At 35.8% G+C, this 21,269-nt stretch overlaps 1 protein-coding gene across 4 annotated transcripts in view; it reads right to left on the reverse strand.

Annotated features, from left to right (window-relative positions):
• Mtrf1 (mitochondrial translation release factor 1) overlaps nt 1-21,269 on the reverse strand; it is a 53,376-nt gene that overhangs the window by 3,504 nt on the left and 28,603 nt on the right. For 2 of the 4 annotated variants that reach the window (XM_076871925.1, XM_076871926.1), the window contains 5 exons: nt 20,033-20,205; nt 14,863-14,980; nt 13,334-13,470; nt 9,176-9,274; nt 4,713-4,861 (listed from right to left, as the gene is read on the reverse strand). In XM_076871925.1, coding sequence (XP_076728040.1) covers nt 4,748-4,861; nt 9,176-9,274; nt 13,334-13,470; nt 14,863-14,980; nt 20,033-20,205 — 641 coding nt within the window. In that variant the 3' untranslated portion in view covers nt 4,713-4,747. Of the gene's footprint in view, nt 1-4,712; nt 4,862-9,175; nt 9,275-13,333; nt 13,471-14,862; nt 14,981-20,032; nt 20,206-21,269 lie in introns of those variants that run through there. The other 2 variants (XM_076871927.1, XM_076871928.1) reach the window with 2 other exon arrangements.

Consider the following 21,269-nt stretch of genomic DNA (forward strand, 5'->3'; position numbering starts at 1 on the left):
TTTCCTCCACGTAAATTGTAGCTTTAAGGAAAAGTCAAAGCTGGAGGAAGAGGAAAGGCAAGAGAAGGGTGGACAGTACCACAGTTTGGTCAAAGCAGGACAACTGGACACAGTAGGTTCTCACTTTGGCTGAAGAAACAATTTCCCTTTCCCCACCCCTTCCCCTCTTAGACCCTTCCCTTCTTGGGCATGTATAGAATGTTAAATCGATTATCACATGAATGGATGGTAAGAAATCAATACACCCTTCTCTTGCTTTCCCTCTTAAACCTTTTTACTTTCTCAAATTAACAATTTTTTTTTTTCCCCAGAAATCATGCTTTGGGATTTGTGTTAGTATTTTTCCTGAAGAAAAATGGTAGAATTTAAAAGATTATATATAATCTCATATTTGACATAATATAATGAATTATCAGATGATCTCCTTTTTTATTGTTTCACAGAATATTTAGTATTCATATTTCTTTGGATAAATGTTATGTAAAATGCTTGAAAACAAAATCTTTTACTCTGTAATGCTCCATTCAATTCAATATTCTTTTCAATTAAGTCAAATTCTCCAGAGATATTGTTACCAAAAGCTCAGTCCTTGTCCCTGATGCCAATCCAATAACCAGGACACGGTTTTGAGAAAAAGGAAAAAGGTTTATTACTTTGCTAGCAAAGGAAAAACACAAGGAACTCCTGTCCCAAAGGCTGTGAATCTGCCAATCAGCAGGAACAGGGGGCTTTCAAAGAAGTGACTCAAAGGCTACATTCCATGTGTTCTCTGTCTGGAATTATAATTCACTTGTAAACTTGGGAAATAGCCATTTATGAGATTTTCTGGTACCATCCTCAAAGTCTGGATTACTTCGTTTCTATGGTGTGTACTCAGGGATAGATAACTCTGACTAGGATGGGGAAGAAAGGTAATCCTGTTTCCCCTGAGATTAGGGAGGAGGAGAGGTTAGGGAGGAGCATGGAGAGAGAAAGAGAAAGAAACATATCCACTTTAAAAATAAGTTGCAGTGGCAGAGCAGGATGGGTTATATTCAAAGCATAAAGTGGACCAATGTTACAATATTACAATATCAGTTGTTTTAGGGGACAACACTGACCCTAAATGGCACTGATTCAATTAGGATTAAATAATCTCTCAACTCTGAAGAAGGGTTTTCAAAAAGATAGCCAGCTGGGCTGGGATGTAGCTCAGTGATAGAGCTCCTGTCTAGTATATGGAAGGGCCTGAGTTTCAGTCTCAGCATTGCAAATGTAAAAAAATATTAAAAAGATAAATATAGAAGAATGAGAGCCCTGCTGTTTTATAATTCCCAATGCTTCATTATGTTCTAGCCAAATTGTCAAAGATGAATAAAGACAGATATTAAAGAAGTGAAAAGAAACCGACAGTAGGTGGAAGAGCTGAGTTCCATTCAGATTTGTGCAAAATTAATTTGGGATTTTTTCTTTTTCTTTTTTTGATACTGGGGGTTGAATCCATGGGTGTTGTGTCACTGAGCTACATATCCAGCCTTTTTTAAAATTTTGGGACAGGGTCTCACTAACTTCCTCAAGCTGGCTGAACTTGTGATGCTCTTGCCACAGCCTCTTGAGTTGCTGAGATTACAGGTGTGTGCCACCACACAAGCCAAGTTTAGGAATTTTTTTTTTTTAATATTTATTTTTTAGTTTTCGGCAAACACAACATCTTTGTATGTGGTGCTGAGGATCAAACCCGGGCTGCACGCATGCCAGGTGAGTGTGCTACTGCTTGAGCCACATCCCCAGCCCAAGTTTAGGAATTTTTAAGGAAGATGAGGGAGGGAAGGATACAAGGGCTCAGTAGAGAAGTGAAATAGTACAAAGGGTTAGTCAATGTACATGCAATGAAGCCAACGGTGTCTGCTAGCTGCAGTTTCCAAAGTTGGGATTCAATCCACCCACAGACTGAGACAGAGGCCCTGTCCTTCTTGATGATTACATTACAAAAAAATGACTCAGGTCCTTGAGAGAGATACTTGAATTGCAAGAGATACATATTTACAATTACCTTTTTAGTAAATGCTCTAAGGAAGGGAAGTTCCAGCTTTTCATTGGATATGTGTTGACTAGAATAAATTGCAAATGTTCCTGCCATTGTTGAGCTTCAAAAAGTCAATGTCATGTGGAGAAGAAAGTTAAGGGGATTAACCTAAACCAAGGTGATACATCCAAATGCAATGTGTGAATCTTAGTTGGATCCAGATTGGATAAAACTAGCTAAAACAGATATAGAAATTTTAGTAAGTGATAACTATTATGTTGTAATATATATAATAGTTATATAATTGTTAATTTTATTAGATATGATAATAAACATGCTTACTCTTAGAAGATGCATGCTGAAATAAATTTTGAAGCAGTCTCATGAAACCTGCAACTATCAAAAAGCCTGATCACAGAGTGTAGTGTATGTGTGTGTAACAGAAAAAAAAAAAGAAAAAGAAAAAAACCCACAAACTCCCCCAAAACCACATGGGGTAAAATGTTAACTCTAGATGAATCTAGATAAACAGTGTATAATAAATCACTTAAAATTTTAATTTTTAAACTTCTCTGTATGCTTGAACATTTTTGAAATAAGAACCTGGGAAGACATTTTTTCTCCCATCTTTTCTTCCAAATAATTACATTAGTCTTAGAACTTGATCTTAATAGTCTGTCTGAAGAATATATCTAAAATAACCCTTCTTCAGAACAACATCCTATCATTTTGTTAGAGTTGGTAACTTACTTATTTAAGTAATAAAAATATTGTATTTACTTATAAGCATTCAATGTCAATAGTAAAGTTGCAACTTCTTTTTTCTTTTTTTGAAGTTGGAGTGGTAGTCAGTTAACAGAACAATTATTTCATAGAAGATGGATCAGAGATAACGAGGATGAAAAGACTACCATCCCATATGTAACTAATTTGTGCTATGCACCAACAAAAGCCTATTTTAAATTTCCATGCCAATTTACAAGCCCCAGGCAAACTTAGTGGCTACTGGACATACCATCAGGACATGGCTATATAAAGACATATTTGTTAGTGTGCTAACTATACAAAAAGAGACATTATATAGTTTTAAAACAAACCTTACACACCCTTATATTCAAGTTTCTTCTTTAAAAGGGATGAGTTGTGTATAGAGGAATTAAATGGTTTATAGGCAAGGAAAAAGAAATAGACTAGAACCAACTTATTATCATCTCGTCTTCCTCCTCTTCCTTGCTTTTTCCAACCCTCACCACTCCTTTTTTTTTTCTGTTTCAGGCTTACCTTTAGCTTGGTAGGCAGTGATATCCTTTTCATGTTTCTCTTTCAACTTGCACTTTCTTTTCATTTAGTTTCTTTACCTGTAGCTGTTATTCCACATTTCTCTCCCAGTTTCTTTGCAACATCACCAATCAACAGGCCCAAATGTTCTCCTCTGATTTGGGGGGCAACACTCATAACAGAATAAGAAGGAGATCTCTTGGGTATAATGGAATCCCTGAACTTTTTTTTTTTCCTTTAGAAATGACATAGGTTTTCATTTCCACCTTTGCCATTGAGCACTTTTTAGAAAACTCAGAAATTGAAGTGCCTGGGTGCTTCTTCTTGCACTCTGACAAGTTTGCAGAGCACATATAATGACATTTTGCTCTCAGCTTCTTAGGATCTCCTTTGACTGTGTTTAGCAGATTTTCCTCAGTGAGGCACAGAGTCACATGGTATCAGTCTGCCTCTCATTTGCCCTGTGCTATCTCTATGGAGCTAAATGTACTGCAGTGGCTGTTAGAAGTTTAATTATCTCATCCAACAAAAAATCTCTTTTAGGTAAGCATTGGGTTTTATATATCACTGACTTAAATAGATCACAATGAGTTACTCATATTACATCTGTTGATGCTTATTAAGTTTACCCAAAGAACAATAAGAAATAGAAGCAAGCAGAAAGTCTATGTTGAATATTGGCCTCTAGTTCATACAATATAGAATTCATTTAGCAATCAAATGCTAGGGCATAATCTGTATCCTAGAGATGCTCATTGATGCTGAGTGACTCATATTCTTCACAATTTTTACTGAAAAGTAGCAGTCTAAGTCCTAACTTTGACATAATTAACAATACTTTGTCTTTAAAAAAGAGGTTTACAAATAATTTATAAATCTGATATCACTAAATTTTACATTTTCCTGCGGTATATGAAAAAGGTTTGGTTGTTTTGTTTAAGAAAAGGCATGAGAGAACAACTGACCTGTCTTATATTACACATCAGTTCTCAATACTCTTTCTCTCTCTCTTTTTTAAATTTATTTTTTAGTTGTACACAATACCTTTACTTTGTTTATTTATTTCTATGTGGTGTTGAGGATCGAAACCAGGACCTTGCGCACGCTAGGTAAGCACGCTACCACTGAGCCATAGCCCCAGTCCGCTCTTTCTCTTTTCAATAATGGCTTATTTTCTACTTGGAAATTCAGGTTGTTTTTTAAAACTTAAACCTTTAAAGTCAATAAATGTGATTGAGTCATTAAAAAAATGTCTGTAAGTACTATGTACTTATAGCTGTATTCTATGAATATTCATAAAGATTCCTATGCCTCAGTCTCTTTTTTTTGACTTACATAATTTTTTCTATTTGTTCTTTATAGTTATAATGAGAGTAGAATGCATTTTGACATTGTATACATACTCAGTCTGATTCTTGATATAAGACCATTCTGTTGATATGCTAATAAAGAATAAACAAATATTTATTTTGCTGATTTAAGGTTTTCATCCAAAAGTTCAACAATGGCTTCTTCATCTGCTGATTGAAGTAGTCTCTGAATTAGTTGATCCAGGCTTTTCTCACCACATAAAAATCCCTGGTAAAAGAGGTAATTATTATGAAACCTGATACTATAGTTTTGATCTGGAATACCCTCCTCCAAAGGCCCATGTGTTAAAGGTTTGATCCCCAGTTTGGCCCTATTGGAAGGTGGGAGGTGTCTTAGTGGGAGGTTTTAGGTCATTAGGGACACATCATTGAAGGAGACTGTGGGGTACTTGTCTCTCTTTTTTGCTTCCTAGATGCCATACATGAATGGCTTTCTTTGCCACAAACAACCACCATGATGTGCTGTGCCACCACAGGTCTTAAGCAATGAGACCAATCAGCCATAGACTGAAATCTCTAAAACTCCAAGCTATAATAAACCTGCCCTCATCACAAAGACTGGGGAGACTGAGGTAAGAGGATTATAAGTTTGAGATCAGTATCAGCAACTTAATGAAATCCTCAGCAATTTAGCAAGACCCTGGCTGATACCAGGGACCCTGGCTTTACCAGTCCTGTGGTAAAGTAACCCTAGTACCAAAAAAAGTAAAAATAAAAAAAAATAAAATAAACCTTTCCTCTTTTTAAGCTTATTTATCTTAGGTATTTGTTACAGTAATGGAAAACTGACTAACACACCTGATTAATAAAAATAAATAAAGCGAAGAGTTAAATTTATACTTCTTTTCTTTTTTTGTGTGTTATTAGACATCAAACCCACAGAGTTGAGCATGCTAGGCAAGTGCTCTACCACTGAACTACAACTCCTAGCCCAATTTCATTTCTTTACCATCAATATTTAATAGCAACAAAGGATTACTCATGTTCTACAATATAATGAATAAAACTGCTAACAGGAGAAGATCCCCAGTTTGCAGTGATTTTTTTAGGGGCAAAATGAATGCAAAAGCACAAATGGGGGCTGGGGTTGTAGCTTAGCAGTACAGTCCTCATCTAGCACATGCAAGGCCCTGCTTTCCATCCTCAGCACCACATAAAAATAAATAAATAAAATTAAGGTATTGTGTCCAACTACTTCTAAAAAATAAATATATTTTTTAAAAAAGAGCAAATGGAATTAATTGTTTAAATTTGGATTTTGTTTTAAAAATCAATCCAAGACTTGGATCTTTTCTATAACTCCAGAAACAATGAGAGATCCTAATGAACTTTTGAAAATGACCACATCCTTCTCTGATATTCTTTCTCTTGGTTTTTGTGACACCATTCTAGGGTTTTCAAATCATCTTTGGGAGGATTTGTTTGGTGAATTCTTTCTCTTCCTGTACCCTAAAAAAAAAAAGGCTTTTTATTCTTATCCTGAAAATTCTGTTCTTTTCATTCGTATCTTATTCCCAAGGGCAAAGAAGACTGAAATGCCTTAATCAGGCAGATGTTTTGTTGCCACATTAGCATAAATAGTGTTCCTTGCCAAATCCTCTGGATCAAGCTCAGAGGGCACTACCTCAGACCATTTCAGCCTACCTTTCCTGTGCCAATCCTCCAAATTTACATGATTTAATCTGCAAGTGATTTTCAACAGGTTTTTCTCCCTGAAATGGGAAATCCAGTGGTTTTAAAATCTAGAAGTTTTATGTAATCAAAAAAATATTTTTGTTGAAATATTTAGGGTAAAAGTCTCTTGAGGTCTGCAACTTGCTTTCAAATGATTCAACAGCAATAGTTGTACGCAGAAAAGAGGAAGTGGGGAGAAAGAGAAGACAAATATAGCAAAAATGTTAACAATTGTTGAATCTAGGTTATAGATTACATAGTGTTCATTGAACTCTTTTTTTTGGTGGGGGATGGGGGTAGGTACTGGGAATTGAACTCAGGGGCACTCGACCACTGAGACACATCTTCAGCCCTATTTGTATTTTATTTAGAGACAGCGTCTCACTGAGTTGCTCAGTGCCTTGCTTTTGCTGAGGCTGGCTTTTAACTCTCAATCTTCCTGCCTCAGCCTCCCAAGTTGCTGCTGGGATTACAAGTGTGTGCCACAGTACCTGCCTCATCACTTTTCCAGTCATATCTGTATTAATGTAGACCCCAAATTATTCATTCCTACTAGTCTCTTTACTGCCTTTTTATGGACTTAAGCTTTATTTTTACTTGACAAATAATAATATATTTACGGGGCATAATGCGATGTTTTGATACTGTTTATAATGTGGAATGATTAAAGTGAGTTAAGTATCAAACCCATCAGCTTACATATTTATCATTGTTTTTGTGGTGAAAACATTTAAAATCAACACTTTCCCCAATCTTTATTTTAATTTTTTTTTTGTGGTGCTGGGGATTGAACCCAGGGCTGTGTGCATGCAAGGCAAGCACTCTACCAATTGAGCTATATTGCCAGCCCCTACTTTCCCCAATCTTGAAACATACAATGCATTATTTATTATAGTCACCATTCTGTGTAATATATTACTAAAGCTTATTCTTCCTGTCTAACTAAAACTTTGTACACTTCAATATCTTCCCTTTCCCCACCTACCACTCTCCTCCTTCATATAGATTTCAATGTTTTCATAACAGTTTTTTCATGCTACTCTCAAACTTTTCCCTTTCACTAATGTGTTTTCCTTTTTTCCAATAGGCTGGTTAGTGATTATTGGAACACCTAATACAATTTTTTTCTTATTATTTCTGAGTCTGGCATATTTAGTACATAGTTAGTACATAGTCCATAGTCAGGTATTTTATAGATACAAAAGCCAGTTACCTTTCTGTTTCACAACTGAATATTATACTTTGTGCCTAAAGGCCCATCTAAAGGATATTACTGGCCATAAGAATGTGTCTCAGGGAAAATTATCACCACTACCAGAAAAATAACCAAAATAATATGGTGTAACTAGAACAATGTGACCAAACATGTTTAGTTAATCCTGTGTGTTTCCTGAGGAAAGGGAAGTTAGCAAATATTTCATCCTTTTTGACATGGCTGCTGTGTTCCTATGCAAGAAGTGATATAAGATACAAAGTTATGGGAACCACTTCATTTTCCCCTTCAGTGGCAGCAAAAGGGAAATTTTCTTCTGCGTCATTTTTTTAAACATCTTTACTTCTTATTTATTTTTTAAGAATATCTGTTTTTTTAGTTGTAGTCAGACACAATGCCTTTATTTTACTTATTTATTTTATGTGGTGCTGAGGATGGAACCCAGCACCTCACACATGCTAGGTGAGCACTCTACTGCTGAGCCACAGCCCAGTCCCTAACATCTTTAATTTTATTTATTTATTTCTTTTAGGGCCTCCCTTTTGCAAGGTAAGCACTCTACCACTGAGCTACAATCCCAGCCCTGTGCTTCATTATTAATGTATCATTGTTAGTAGTGCTGGCTGGATGGCATTTAGGTAGGTTATTGTTCAAAAAATCTAGACAGGGTCTCTTCCCCAATACACAGCTGTAACACCTAATGAATATGCAGTATGGAAGATAGAATTATAAGATGCTCTCTATTGTATACCGTGTGAATGTGGACAGAACCTGTAAATACGTTGGCATATGATCCCAGAGACTAGGTGAGTAATCAGTTGACTTTAAGTTAATCAAGAGAACTATTATCTAGGTGGGTTTGACTTTATCAGGTGAGGAGATCTTCAAAAAGACCTGAGCCAGCTAGGGATGTGGCTCAGTGATAGAGAGCTTGTTTGGCATGCAAGAAACCCAGGGTTTGATTCCCAGCACTGAAAAAAAAAAAAAAAAAAAAAAAAAAAGGCCTGAGCTATTCCTGCAAGAATAGATAAAAGAGATGCTAAATGGGCGAGGTTATTTAGGAGACACATGGCAAGCAAATTCCAGCAGCATTTAGGATCTAAGAGCAGTTTTCAGCTGACAGCCAGGAAAAGACTAGGAGTGTTAGTCCTTAACTAAAGAGAATTCTGACACAGATATGAGCTTGGAAGAGGATACCAAGCTTCAGAAAAGTATGTAGCCTTGATAACACCTTGCTTTTGGCCTTGTGAAACCCTAAGGAGAGAACAGTTCAGTAGTACCTGGATTCCTGACCTATAGAAAGCATGAGAAAATGAATAAGTATTGTTTTAAACTGCTAAATTTGTGGCAATTTGTTACCCAACAATATATGCATACATGTATATTCAATATGTATATTCAATATGTTGTGATTGTATAACAAAGAATTTGGAATTTTAAAATACAACTATTTCAAAGTGGCTGAAAGATCATATTTCTTACCAGCAAACTAATAAAAATGTAAATTTTAGGATATTAAGCAAAATTGGCTTAACGATTTAAAATTACTTGGTAATATTTTAGACACAACTCTCCAGAATTGATTATACTTTCTTTGAAAAGCAAAGGTACATAAAGCATAGTCAATAGTATTACCTTAATGTCACGAACTTCATATGCTATCCTGTGGTCAGTGACTCTATCCTGTGTGAAATTATATGTCCGAATTCTCTCTGATTGGGCTCTTGTTCCCACCTATGCCATGACAAAAGCAATTCATACTTTAACTTTATAATTACATTCATCACAATGGAACAATGGAAAAAGTACTTGTAAATGACTCTTCTATTTTAATAGTTTAAGCACTTTCTATTTTTTTTTAATGGTGTGTGTGTGTGTGTGTGTGTGTATGTGTTGGGGATTCAATCAACCCAGAGCCTTGCCCAAGCTAGATAAGCACTTTACTACTGAGCTGCCCTTTATTTTATTTTGAGATGGGGTCTCTCTAAGTTGCCCAGGCTCCCAAGTAGCTCCTGGCTAAGCATTTTCTAAAAGTCATACACAGAAAGTGACTAGACAAAAGCAGGCCAGAACTTAATGTTAAGACTAGAGGTTTGGGGCTGGGAAGGTAGCTCAGTGGTAGAGCACATGCTTAGCATGCTGTACAAGGTCCTGGGTTCAATCCCCAGCAATACCAACCAAACCAAACCAAAAATAAAAACAAAAACAAAAAAAACATAAGTTTGTAAAACTTAGATATGAAATAAGAAAAAATGTCTTTTTAACGCTTCCAATTCCAAATACTTAAAACCCAATCATCTTTCCACCCCAATTAGTTTCTTCTCCTGGTTCTACAAATGATACATACCACCATGTGTTTCCTTTTATTCAAGTAAAAAACTCTTGACACTCTGACAAGCACTTCATGGGAGGTTACTATCTCAGGCTTTGATACAGACTCTGGGGGAGAGCTTACCTTCAATTCATCCAATTCATCCCATTCTCTAACTACCCATTTCTAATTGGTATCAAGAGTCTTTAATTTTAATCTGCCTTTTCTATTTATACTGTCATTTTTAAAATTTAAATTTTGCAAAGCTCTCCTTATTAATCTGTTGATTTTTCTGCTTATACTGTGCTGACTTGCTTCATCTTCCTAAGGCACAGCCTTCTGAGTAAGTTTTCTTCTTTGATTCCTTCTTGTCTTCTAAGCAGACACAGCTCAACATTCAAGATACTTCCTAACTTGGCCAACCTTCCCAACATTATTTATGAAGATTATGTGACCATCTATGATGCCACTTATTATATTATGTTATTTTTATGTGTGTACCTGTTAACTGTGCTAAAACATCTCACAGATGCCCTTCTCTAACACTTTCCTACCATCTCTTCCTTTCTGGTTCTGGTAATTTTAACATGTTCTCTTCTTCTTTTGAAACTCTTTGCACTTGAAATCTTCTTCAAAGCACACCAGAGTTCACCTCAACCTAAGATTATTTATATTATTCTTAGTCTATGCATTTCCCCTGCCCCATCTCCCAACACATGACATAAAACAGCATCCTCCCTCAATTGCTTTTACTTTTTAAGATTATAAAAAAAGAAATTCTATAATTCATTTTTTTAAACACAAAGGTAAACAATATGGTCAAGAGAATTTTTAAAAATTACAGATTCCTAAGCCTGTATATGGGATTGTATATTCTGAAAATATTCCCCAGGCCACCCATTCTGACAATCAGCCAGGTTTGGAAACTATTATCCCAAAGTATCATATTCAGAGCCACAACCCAAGTCCAGAACAATCAGATTAGAATCCCAGGATTGGGGGCAGGTCAGCATCTATAAAGCACACAGGTGATAGGTTGAGCCAGGCTGGCACCAGGCATCATGCCTTCTGTATAAAAGCCGCTGAAGAAAACACTTCTAAGCTTTAGAAATCCCTATTAATAAACAGTTCAGGCAAGCAGACAAGGAATTTTAAAAGCAGAGAGATCCTTTCTGGATCTTTAAATCAGACTACTGAAGGAGATAATTTACATAAAGCCAATCTTAAGTACTTACCTTAAAAACTACTATGTAGAATATCTAGTGCCAAAATGTTAAGAAGTAAATCTCAATGTCTTTTATAATTTCCAGTGGGGCAGAATTCATAGTATTTATGTTTTCACTTACTTGCCAAGAAGCAATAGTATGAAAATTAATAGTCCTATCTACAGATGTACTAATGCTGCTCTACAATCTGGAATTACAACACATAGAGTATTAATATATTATTTATCCTGGCACTTTTACTACCTGTAAGTTAGAATGATTAAAACAATAGAAAAATGTAAAAAGACAGGAACATATCTAGATGAAAAGAACAATTAATATTTACATTTATATACTTCAGTATCCTAAAAGTCCATAAAATCTTTCAAATTTGATTTACTGTGTCATACTTACCTGAAAATAACATAAAAGCACAGTTATTTCTGAGTTCTACTTTCTTTTCTAGCCTCTTTTTAAAGAGAAACTTTCTTTTCTTTTAGAATTTTAAATTATTTAAGTTTGTTTACTTAAGACAATGACATTCACTCATTTTAATTTGTAAGTTATCTGTGTACATATTTGAATAAAAAACACTATAAATGTATAGTGTACAAAATTCAAAAAGTATACTAATGAAAATAATAATGAAAAGTAAATCTCCCTCTATCCCTTGTCCCCAGTCTCTTGTCAGTAGCAATCACTGTTCCCTATTTTTTAAATTTTTTTTTAGCTGCAGTTGGACCCAACACCTTCATTTTATTTATTTATTTTCTACGTGGTGCTGAGGATTGAACCCAGCGCCTTGCTAGGTGCTCAGTGAGTGTTCTATTGCTAAGCCACAACCCCAGCCCATGTTCCTATTGTTGAGAGCCACAGCCCAAGGGGCCCCAGCAAACTTCCAGCTGCCAGCAAACTTCCAGGTGCCAGCTGATGATTGGCTCATAGCGGCCCCAGCAAACTTCTAGCTGCCAACTGATTGGCTCCTCTGCAGTGATGCTCATTGGGCTGTTTCCCTGCCCTTTCAGACCATAGAGCTGCTCATTGGGGGACTTTTTTTGGCTCCCCCCACAGGACCCATCCAATCAGCCTCAAGAGCAGGAGGGGTGGGGGAGGTTGAGAGGCTTATGGGAAGCCAGTGGTGGCAGTTGGGCTCTGAGGGTTTTCCTGAGGAGCTGTGTGGTGAGGTGTGTGTGTTCTAAAAATAAAGTTTGTTTCTTTTGACAAGTGGCTCCTGAATTGTGCCCAGCCAGACTGCGGCACCCTATTTTTTTTTGCACTGCCATTTATATTTGATCCATATAGAGTTATAATAAAAAGCATAGCTCTTTAAGGAAAATATCTGAAAATCTCAATTTCTTTTTCCCTCCTTGATACCAGGAACTGAACCTAGGGGAGCTTAACTACTGAGCCACATTCCTAACCTGTTTTTTTATTTTTCTATTTTGAAAACAGTGTCTAAGTTGCTCAGGGCCTCACTAAGTTGCTGAGGGTAGCTTTGAACTTGCGATCTTCCTGTCTCAGCCTCCAGATCCACTGGGATTACAGAGATACACCACTGCATCTGACCTATTTCTTTTCTTTTCTTTTTAATATTTTTTAGTTATACATAGACCCAATGTCTTTATTTTGTTTATTTTTATGTGGTGCTGAGGATCGAACCCAGGGTCTTTCACGTGCGAGGCGAGCGCTCTACCACTGAGCCACAACCCCAGCCCTGCATCTGACCCATTTCTAAAGAATTATTTTGTCTTTAAAACCAACTTCCTCTTAAGACAGTTATGATATACACACTGGAGATAAACAATTGTTTATGCATCATTCATTTACTCATTTGTAAATTGGAAAGCCTAATTTAATCATATCAATCCAAGCCAGGTGTGGTGGCATATGCCTATAATCCTAGCAGCTCAGAAGGCTGAGGAAGGATTGCAAGTTCAAAGCTAGCCTCAGTAACTTAGCAATATCCTAAGCAGTTTAGCAAGACCCTATCTCAAAACAAAATATAAAAAGGGCTGGGGATATGGCTCCATGGTTAACTGCCCCTGGGCTCAATCTCTGGTACCAAAACACACACACACACACACACACACACACACACACGCACACACACATCTATTCATCAATTCACAGGCATTTAAGTCACTGCATATCTACAAAAAAAGCACATTTCCCTATGTTATAAGACATTTCCATTTATGCAAGAGAAAACACTGTACTTTCTAAACAGAGTGTTGACTTGTACAGTGTCTATAAATTATTACACTAAATAAGCCTTACCTGCAGTTTTCTAGCACTTTGTTGTTGACACCTGTCCTTCTCAATAATCTGCTGGTAGAGTCGAGCTCTCAACACACGCAAAGCTATTTCTTTATTTTTCAGCTGTGATCGTTCTTGTTGGCATTCTACTACTAGCCCTGAAAAACAACAGAGATCAGAGGTAAATTGTAGCCTATGCAGGCCAAATTAAGGCAGAACCGAGGACCATTTGAAAGGGGAAAGGTTAATCAGGAAAAGATCACAAAAGATAAAAAACATTTCAGAAACTGGTAACATCTGGAAATAGTTGCTTAGATTCTAATGTCTGATGAGATATTTCAGAGAGCACAAAGCAGCAGATGGTTATATATACTTATATACTTTCATTTCCCGAGCTTGGCCTCTCCCTCCCAGCTCATCCATGTATTTGGACAGCTCAACAATAGCAAACTGCCCCTCTCCCCTGCAGTACTGTTCCATTCTCTGTCCTACTCAAAGAGGACTCAGTTTTTCCTGTTTTGGTCACAAATACACACAGAGCTGATGTTTTTAAAATAACTACACAATGAAAACAAAAGAAAGAAGCTACTGAAAACCTTTAAAAGGAAAAGTTTATATTTATAGTGACTATGCTTTTGAGTTGTCTGGGTTCTAAAAAGGAATGTAATATATTCCTCTGAAAAATTGTGCTACAACTGTGTACAATGAATCAAAATGCATTCTGCTGTCATATACACCTAATTAAAATTAATTAATTAATTAAATTTTTTTTTTTAAAAAATTAGGGCTGGAGATGCGGCTCAGTGACCAAGTGCCCCTGAGTTCAATCCCAGTAACCCCCACCACCAAAAAAAAAAAAAAAAAAGATACAAAAAAGTTATTTTTTTTAATCTGAAAAATGAGAGAAATATTGTCAATGCACTACCTAACATCATTTTGGCCAATGACAGACTGTATATACTCTAGTGGTCCCATAAAATTATACTACCCAGTGACATCATAGTCATTTTAGCTTGTAGACCTCTGTGTTTGCACAATGATGAAATTGTCTAATGATGCACTTCTTAAAATGTTAAATCCCTATTGTCAAGCAATGTATCTAAAATCATATTAAGAACTATAAAACTATCAAATAGTATACCAAAATTATCAATAATCAAAATAATAGCATTAATGTAGCAAAGTCTCATGGAGCTAGCAGTGGTCAATCTACAAGGTGACAAAAGACCCATGGAGTGCAGTACCCCATACTGCTTCTGTGTTTCATTTGTATTTGAACTGAAGCCCCTCTGGTTGCTCACACCTATCCAGTATATCTAGGCAGCTTCCCTGGATAGTTCTGCTCACTATCTGCAGCCTTTGAGAGAGACAACTTTTCCACATGAAAGAGAAATATAAACATAATGAGGGCCTTGGGCCCACAATAACAGTGTTACCTTTAAGGATTTTGTAGGAGTCAGGTACTAACATAGGACTACTTCCTTCCAAATGCTGAAGAGTTAAGATGTGAAAAAAGCATGAAAGCACAAAAAGCAAAGGGACTTGCTTACCTGTGGGGATGTGGACAAGCCTAACAGCACTGTCTGTTGTATTAACATGCTGCCCTCCTGCTCCTTTGGCTCGAAATGTATCTATTCGCAAATCCTTGGGGTCAACTTTCACATCTACCTAGAACAAAAGGTATAACAAGTATATTCTACACTCCATGAAGACTTGCATATTAAATTTATTCTGATATTTTTCAAATAAATTGGACTGTTTTGTGTTGTTACGGCCATTAAGCTAAAAGGAGAAATTACTATACCAAGGAAAAAACCACAAGCTCCTTATTTTGATAGGATGCTGTTTTTAAAACAATGACAGGATGTTATTATATCACCAGTTTATATACAATTTTTCAGAAATTTCATTCTTTAACAGTTATATTACATAGAACATACAATATATATAAAAGGTATATATACACATATTTTATTAATTCAAAATCATCATTCATGGATCCCTACTTGTAAATATGCCTACTTGTTAAAATTTATTTGTGTCTCCCAAATCATCACTTTTACAGTCCTTTGCAGATATGCACAGGGCAGTTAAAAATTTAAGCTGCTCTATATTCTTATATTTTCAGCTGTGGTCAGACAAGGTGACAATCTACCTTCTTGTTTCAGTTTTCAGAGATGACCAGAAGACAGAGATAGATGGTAGGGGAAGGGAAATGTGATACAAGAAGCTTTGCTTGTGGGGCCAGTTGAATAGGGTTTGTTTTGTTTTCTTTTGTGTTTTACTTAAACCAGGGTCTTACTATAGTGCTCAGGCTGGCCTTGAACTCCTAGGCTCAAGCAATCCTCCTGCTTCAGCCTCCTGAGTAACTAGAGCTATAAGTGATCACAGCAGTGCCTTGCTAGGACAGGGTTTAAATCTCAGCTCTAATATCTGCAGCAGCCATGACAAGCCTCAGACAAGTCACTTAGTGTCCTGAGCTCCTTTTCTCTTTTGTAAGAGATAGAAAATAGAATCTAGCACTATGGGTTGTTTTTAGGATTTAAGATTATAATCGATAGAATACATATGCACGTGTATGAATTAGCAAATACTGAACAGTTGCTCCTAAAACTAATTTGAAAATTATTGAACTATTCCTGTTAAGTGGCTGAGTATTTGCTAAATGTTCACTGGAACTTTACTGAGCAAACTACTGCAAATAATAAGAATCGATGTGTGTGTGAGCACACGTGCACATGTGCACATGTGCACATGCACACATCAGTGGGTTGAAAGGTGATCCCCAGAAAAATATGTTCATGTTTTCACGCATGGAACCTGATTTGAAAAAAGGTCTTTGCAGATGTAATTAAGATGAGGTTATACTGTATTATCTAACAGGCCCCAAATACAATGACAAGCATCTTTGGAAATGCTTGTGTGTGCTTATGTATGTCTGTGTATTTAAAATAGTCACCAAATAGGCTGTGTTATAATTTGAATCTTGAATGTCCCCCAAAGACACATGTGTTAAAGTCTTGATCCCCAGCCTTTGTCCTTCTTGGAAGTGGTGGAATTTTAGGAGACAGGACCTAATGGAAGGAAGTTAGGTCACTGTGGGCATGCCCTTAAGGGGACATTGAACTCTGGTCCCTTCTTCTCTCTTTGCTTCCTGGCTGCCATGAGATAAGTAGATTTGTTCTACCACACATTCCCCACCATAATATTATGCCTTGCCACTGGCCCAAAGGCAACAGGACCAATTGACAATTGGGCTCTAAACTGTGAGTAAAAATAAACCTTTCCTCCTTATAAGTTGATAATCTCAGTATCCTGTCACAGTGTCAGAAAGCTGAATAATACATGCTATTTTGAGGGGAGAGCCAACATTGTGTTCTACATTCACTACTATGAGTGACAGATAGCAAGTGTGATGTTTCTCTTTGAAAAGTAAACTAGGGCTGGGGATGTGGCTCAAGCAGTAGCGCGCTTGCCTGGCATGCATGCGGCCCGGGTTCCATCCTCAGCACCACATACAAACAAAGATGTTGTGTCTACCGAGAACTATAAAATAAATATTAAAAAATTCTCTCTCTCTCTCTCTCTCTTAAAAAAAATAGAAAAAAAAAAGAAAACTAAACTAATAAAGGGTCAAGGTTGTAATCTAACACAACTTGCTTGTTTATTTTGTTTCCTCTAAAATAAGTACTACATATGAAGAAAAGGGTTATATGACTTTTGTTAAAATATACTAGTGCAAGCTACCTAAAAATTCAATAAACACTAAAAAGATTATTTCCCCATTTCTTGTGGTTATAGTATAATTAGTTATATTACTATATAACTTATTGTGTAGGTATTATATGTCATATTCTTCAAATGTTAATTTACATTAAATGAGTTTAATTTTCAAGAATATGAAGACATAATGGGCAGATAGGAATGGGTGGAAGGAATAAAGATGGTAGCAAGAAAATTCTAGGTTTGATTTTTGAACTTTGTAAATGTTTACATATACCAAAAATAAAATTAAACAAAAGAGAAACAAAAATGAAATCCTAAAATTAAATAGAAACATAAACAAAGGAACAAAATATTTACCATAACAACTATGTAGAAGAGGGGGGGATAGTAGAGGATAGGAAAGGCAACAGAATACATCAGACACTAGTATGGCAATATGTAAAAACGTGGATGTGATTCTGCAATCTGTATATGGGGTAAAAATGGGCGTTCATAACCCACTTGAATCAAATGTAAGAAATATGATATGTCAAGAACTATGTAATGTTTTGACCAAATAATAAAAAAAACAACTGTAGAAAAAATTATTTCACATAGTCTTTGAAGGTAGTGTTCTGATTATACATTCTAAGGACAAAATCTTACACATTACTCAGTAGTTTACTATTAGTAATACTGATATTATAATTTTGAAAGTTTTAAAACATTGTATAATGAAGCAAATAAGTAAACAAAGTAAATAAGAAACAAGAACTTTCACTCTTAAGTGGAGATATAAAATAAAAGAAAGGGGGGAAAAAACCTTTATAATGTTAAATTTGAATTGGTAATATGAAACTTATTTTAAAATATATTTTTTAGCTCTGTCCATTGGAATTCTAGAAGTTGGGATGCTCTAGTAATAATGATGACATCAAGAACCCAAATACTGCTTTTGGGGTACATTCCCCAATAAAAAGGACCAGGCTAACTTCAGGCCTGAGACAGGACATTATTGGGACTGGGATAAGTAATAGTACCAGAAAGCAAGACTGGTGGGGGTCATTTCAAGAAAAGGCAAAATGAGTACCCTAAAAAGGCTATTACCCACCAAATGTGGGATTATATAAACATCAAAAAGATTAATAATTACAACATAATGAATTAAAAGAAATCTGTGAATCTATAATGAGTTTAGTATATAAAACTTTATATCAAGAGTTTATAATGAGGGGGCTGGGGTTGTGGCTCAGTGGTAGAGTGCTTGCCTGGCATGTGTGAGGCACTGGGTTTGATCCTCAGTACCACATAAAAAGGAATGAATAAAATAAAGATATTGTGTCCATCTACAACTAAAAAAAAAAATATTAAGAGTTTATAATAATTCCTGTGGCTCAGGAGGCTACAGTATGAGAATATAAGTTCAAAGCCAGCCTCAGCAACTTAGCAAGACCCTGTTTCAAAATAAAAAATAAAAAGGGCTGAGGATATGGCCCAGTGTATCCCTTGGTAAAATGTTTGGTACCACACACACACACACACACACACACACAAAAAAAAAAAAAAAAAAAGGAAAAGAAAGAAAGAAAACAAACTATGATTTAAAATTGTTGAGAACAGGATAATATGCACCCAAGAGATTACCTAGTAATTGCAAAGGGGAAAATATACTTTTAGAGTAGAGATATTTTGTGTGGTCACCATCCTAACTAAATGCTCAAACTAAGCTTCACTAAAAGTGGGACAATCTGACATATGTGCCTTCTGGTAAGATGCAACATAACTCTAAATTTACCTGTGAAGTATTCTTGCTCAAAGCCTGTATCCTGAAGGTAGTATAATAGAGTATTTATATACAACTTTTAATGTATTACTAGAGGGTAATGAAACATGTTAAACAGTACCATGAAGAAAAAATAATGAATCCAGAATGAGGAACACTGTATAAGACAAAGAGTGTAGACTGTTCAAAAGCCAATACCATTAGAGAAAAAGGCGAAAGACTGTTCCAGACTTCAAATGTGTAAAACTCAACTGAATCCTGGCTAAAAAAATAGCCATAATATACTTTTGTGTTGACTGCAGAAATTATAAAATGGACAAGATATTTAAATAATATTACATAATTTAACTAGGAGTATAACTCAGTGGTAGAGTGCTTGCCTAGTATGTGTGAGGCCCTGGGTTTGATCCTGGAATGGAAATAAATAAATAAATAAATAAGACATAAATGTAAAAAATAAAGAAAATATTACACAATCACGAACAATTTTCATAAATGATGATATTGTGTTTTGTAGGACAATGTCCTCATTCTTAGGAGATGAATATGGAAGATTCGAGAAATAAATCTTATGGTGTCTCTATATCTTTTGTAATTTACCTAAAAAAGATATAAAAACATATCTATGGGAGTCAAGCAAATATAACAATTCCTGACTCCAGGTAAAAGTCATGAAAGTTTTGTTGTGGTAGAAACCCCATACAGATATTATATTACTAATCCTGAAGTATCTATGGAATTATTTTTTTTCTTAAGATAAAACTTATATAATAATATTTTAAAAACTTTGTGGATTCAGTTTTAAAAGAAGTCACTTCTGACCAGGTGTGGTGGTGCACGCCTGTAATCCCAGCAGTTTGGGAGGCTGAGGCAGGAGGATCCAGAATTCAAAGCCAGCCTCTGTAAAAGCAAGGTGCTAAGCAATTCAGTGAGGCCCTGTCTCTAAAACAAAATACAAAATAGGGCTGGGGGTGTGGCTCAGTGGTCGATTGCCCCCAAGTTCAATCCTTGGTACCCCCCACAAAAAAGAAGTCCTTTTATTTTAAACAAAATATCTTGGTAAGGTTGGTAAGGGAGAGCAAAGGCAACTTTACCTGGGGAAAGATTTCCCATTAGAAACTAAAAATCTAATCAATAACCATTAAAAAAGCAGATTTACCTAGAAGTTAAGGCTTCTCAGCAAAATACCCATTTACATGAAGTGAGTTTTCAACACCTCCTGGTGAGGTTACCTCATCTGGCTGAGGAAGGACAATGACTGACATTGTTCCTGTGTGAATACGCTGCATTCTTGATGACAGCCCCACCTCAGGGATTCGCTGGACTCGGTGAATTCCACCTTCATACTTCAAATGCTTAAAGACATTTTCACCAGAAATTCGAGCAGCTGCGTGATGTAGTCCACCTAGGAAGAAAAATTCAGAAATAGTTACAGATTCTACTGTGAAAGGGATTAGGATCCTGAATGTCCTTAATTTAAGGTCTGAATGTGAGTATAGAACTAGAGATGAGAACATAAGGTAGGTACAAAAGTATATTTTCACAATGTAAATATACTACTATTTATATTTTATTTTGAGAAAAGGTCTCACTGAGTTATTAGTGCCTTTGCTTTTGGACTCATGATCCTCCTGCTTCAGCCTCCCAAGCCTCTAGGTTTACAGGTGTGTACCACTGTGCCTGGCATAAGTTTTACTTTTATAATTTAAAAAAAATACGATTAAAAAAATACTAAGAACTGTCTACACTGAATTATCCTATGTTGTCTTAGGCTAATATAATGCCACATTTAAAAGAATATTCAACATAATAATTTTGCAATGTTTAATAACTCAATAGGCCCTTCTAAGTTTTCAAGAATTTAATGAAAGTCAGCTCTTGCTTATCTGTGGAGTGGGAAGCATGTCAGATACACAAAAAAATCTTAATACTTAGGTTTAGTTTCTGTGTTTGTTTGTGTTTGTGTGTGTGTATTAAGGTTTAGCTTCTGTGTTTGTTTGGTTTGTGTGTGTGTATTATCAAGGATTAAATATGTGGTGCTCTATCATTGATCCCCATCCTTTTGATTTTATTTTGAGACATGGTCTCATTAAGTTGCCCAGGCTGTACTCAAACTTATGATTCACTTGCTTCAGTCTTCCAAGACGCTGGGATTATGAGTAAGCCACCACACCCATTTGATCAAGGCTCAATTTATTTTCATCTAAAATTTAAAAAAAAAATTTTTTATGATACAATAATATTCACAATACAGAAAATCACAAGAATCAATATATGGCTTAATGACAACCACTTGGATCAAGAAGAACTTTGTTGGTCTCCCCATGCTATAGTTTAGATCTGGAATATCCCCTAAAGGCTCTTATGTTCAAGGCTTGGTCCCCAACACAGCAATATTTAGAGTGGGGTTTTGGGGAAGTGATTGGATCATAAGGGCTCTAATCTCATCAATGGACTAATCTATTGACA

Source organism: Callospermophilus lateralis, chromosome 12 (assembly GCF_048772815.1).
Source record: "Callospermophilus lateralis isolate mCalLat2 chromosome 12, mCalLat2.hap1, whole genome shotgun sequence".
Taxonomy (NCBI): Eukaryota; Metazoa; Chordata; class Mammalia; order Rodentia; family Sciuridae; genus Callospermophilus; species Callospermophilus lateralis.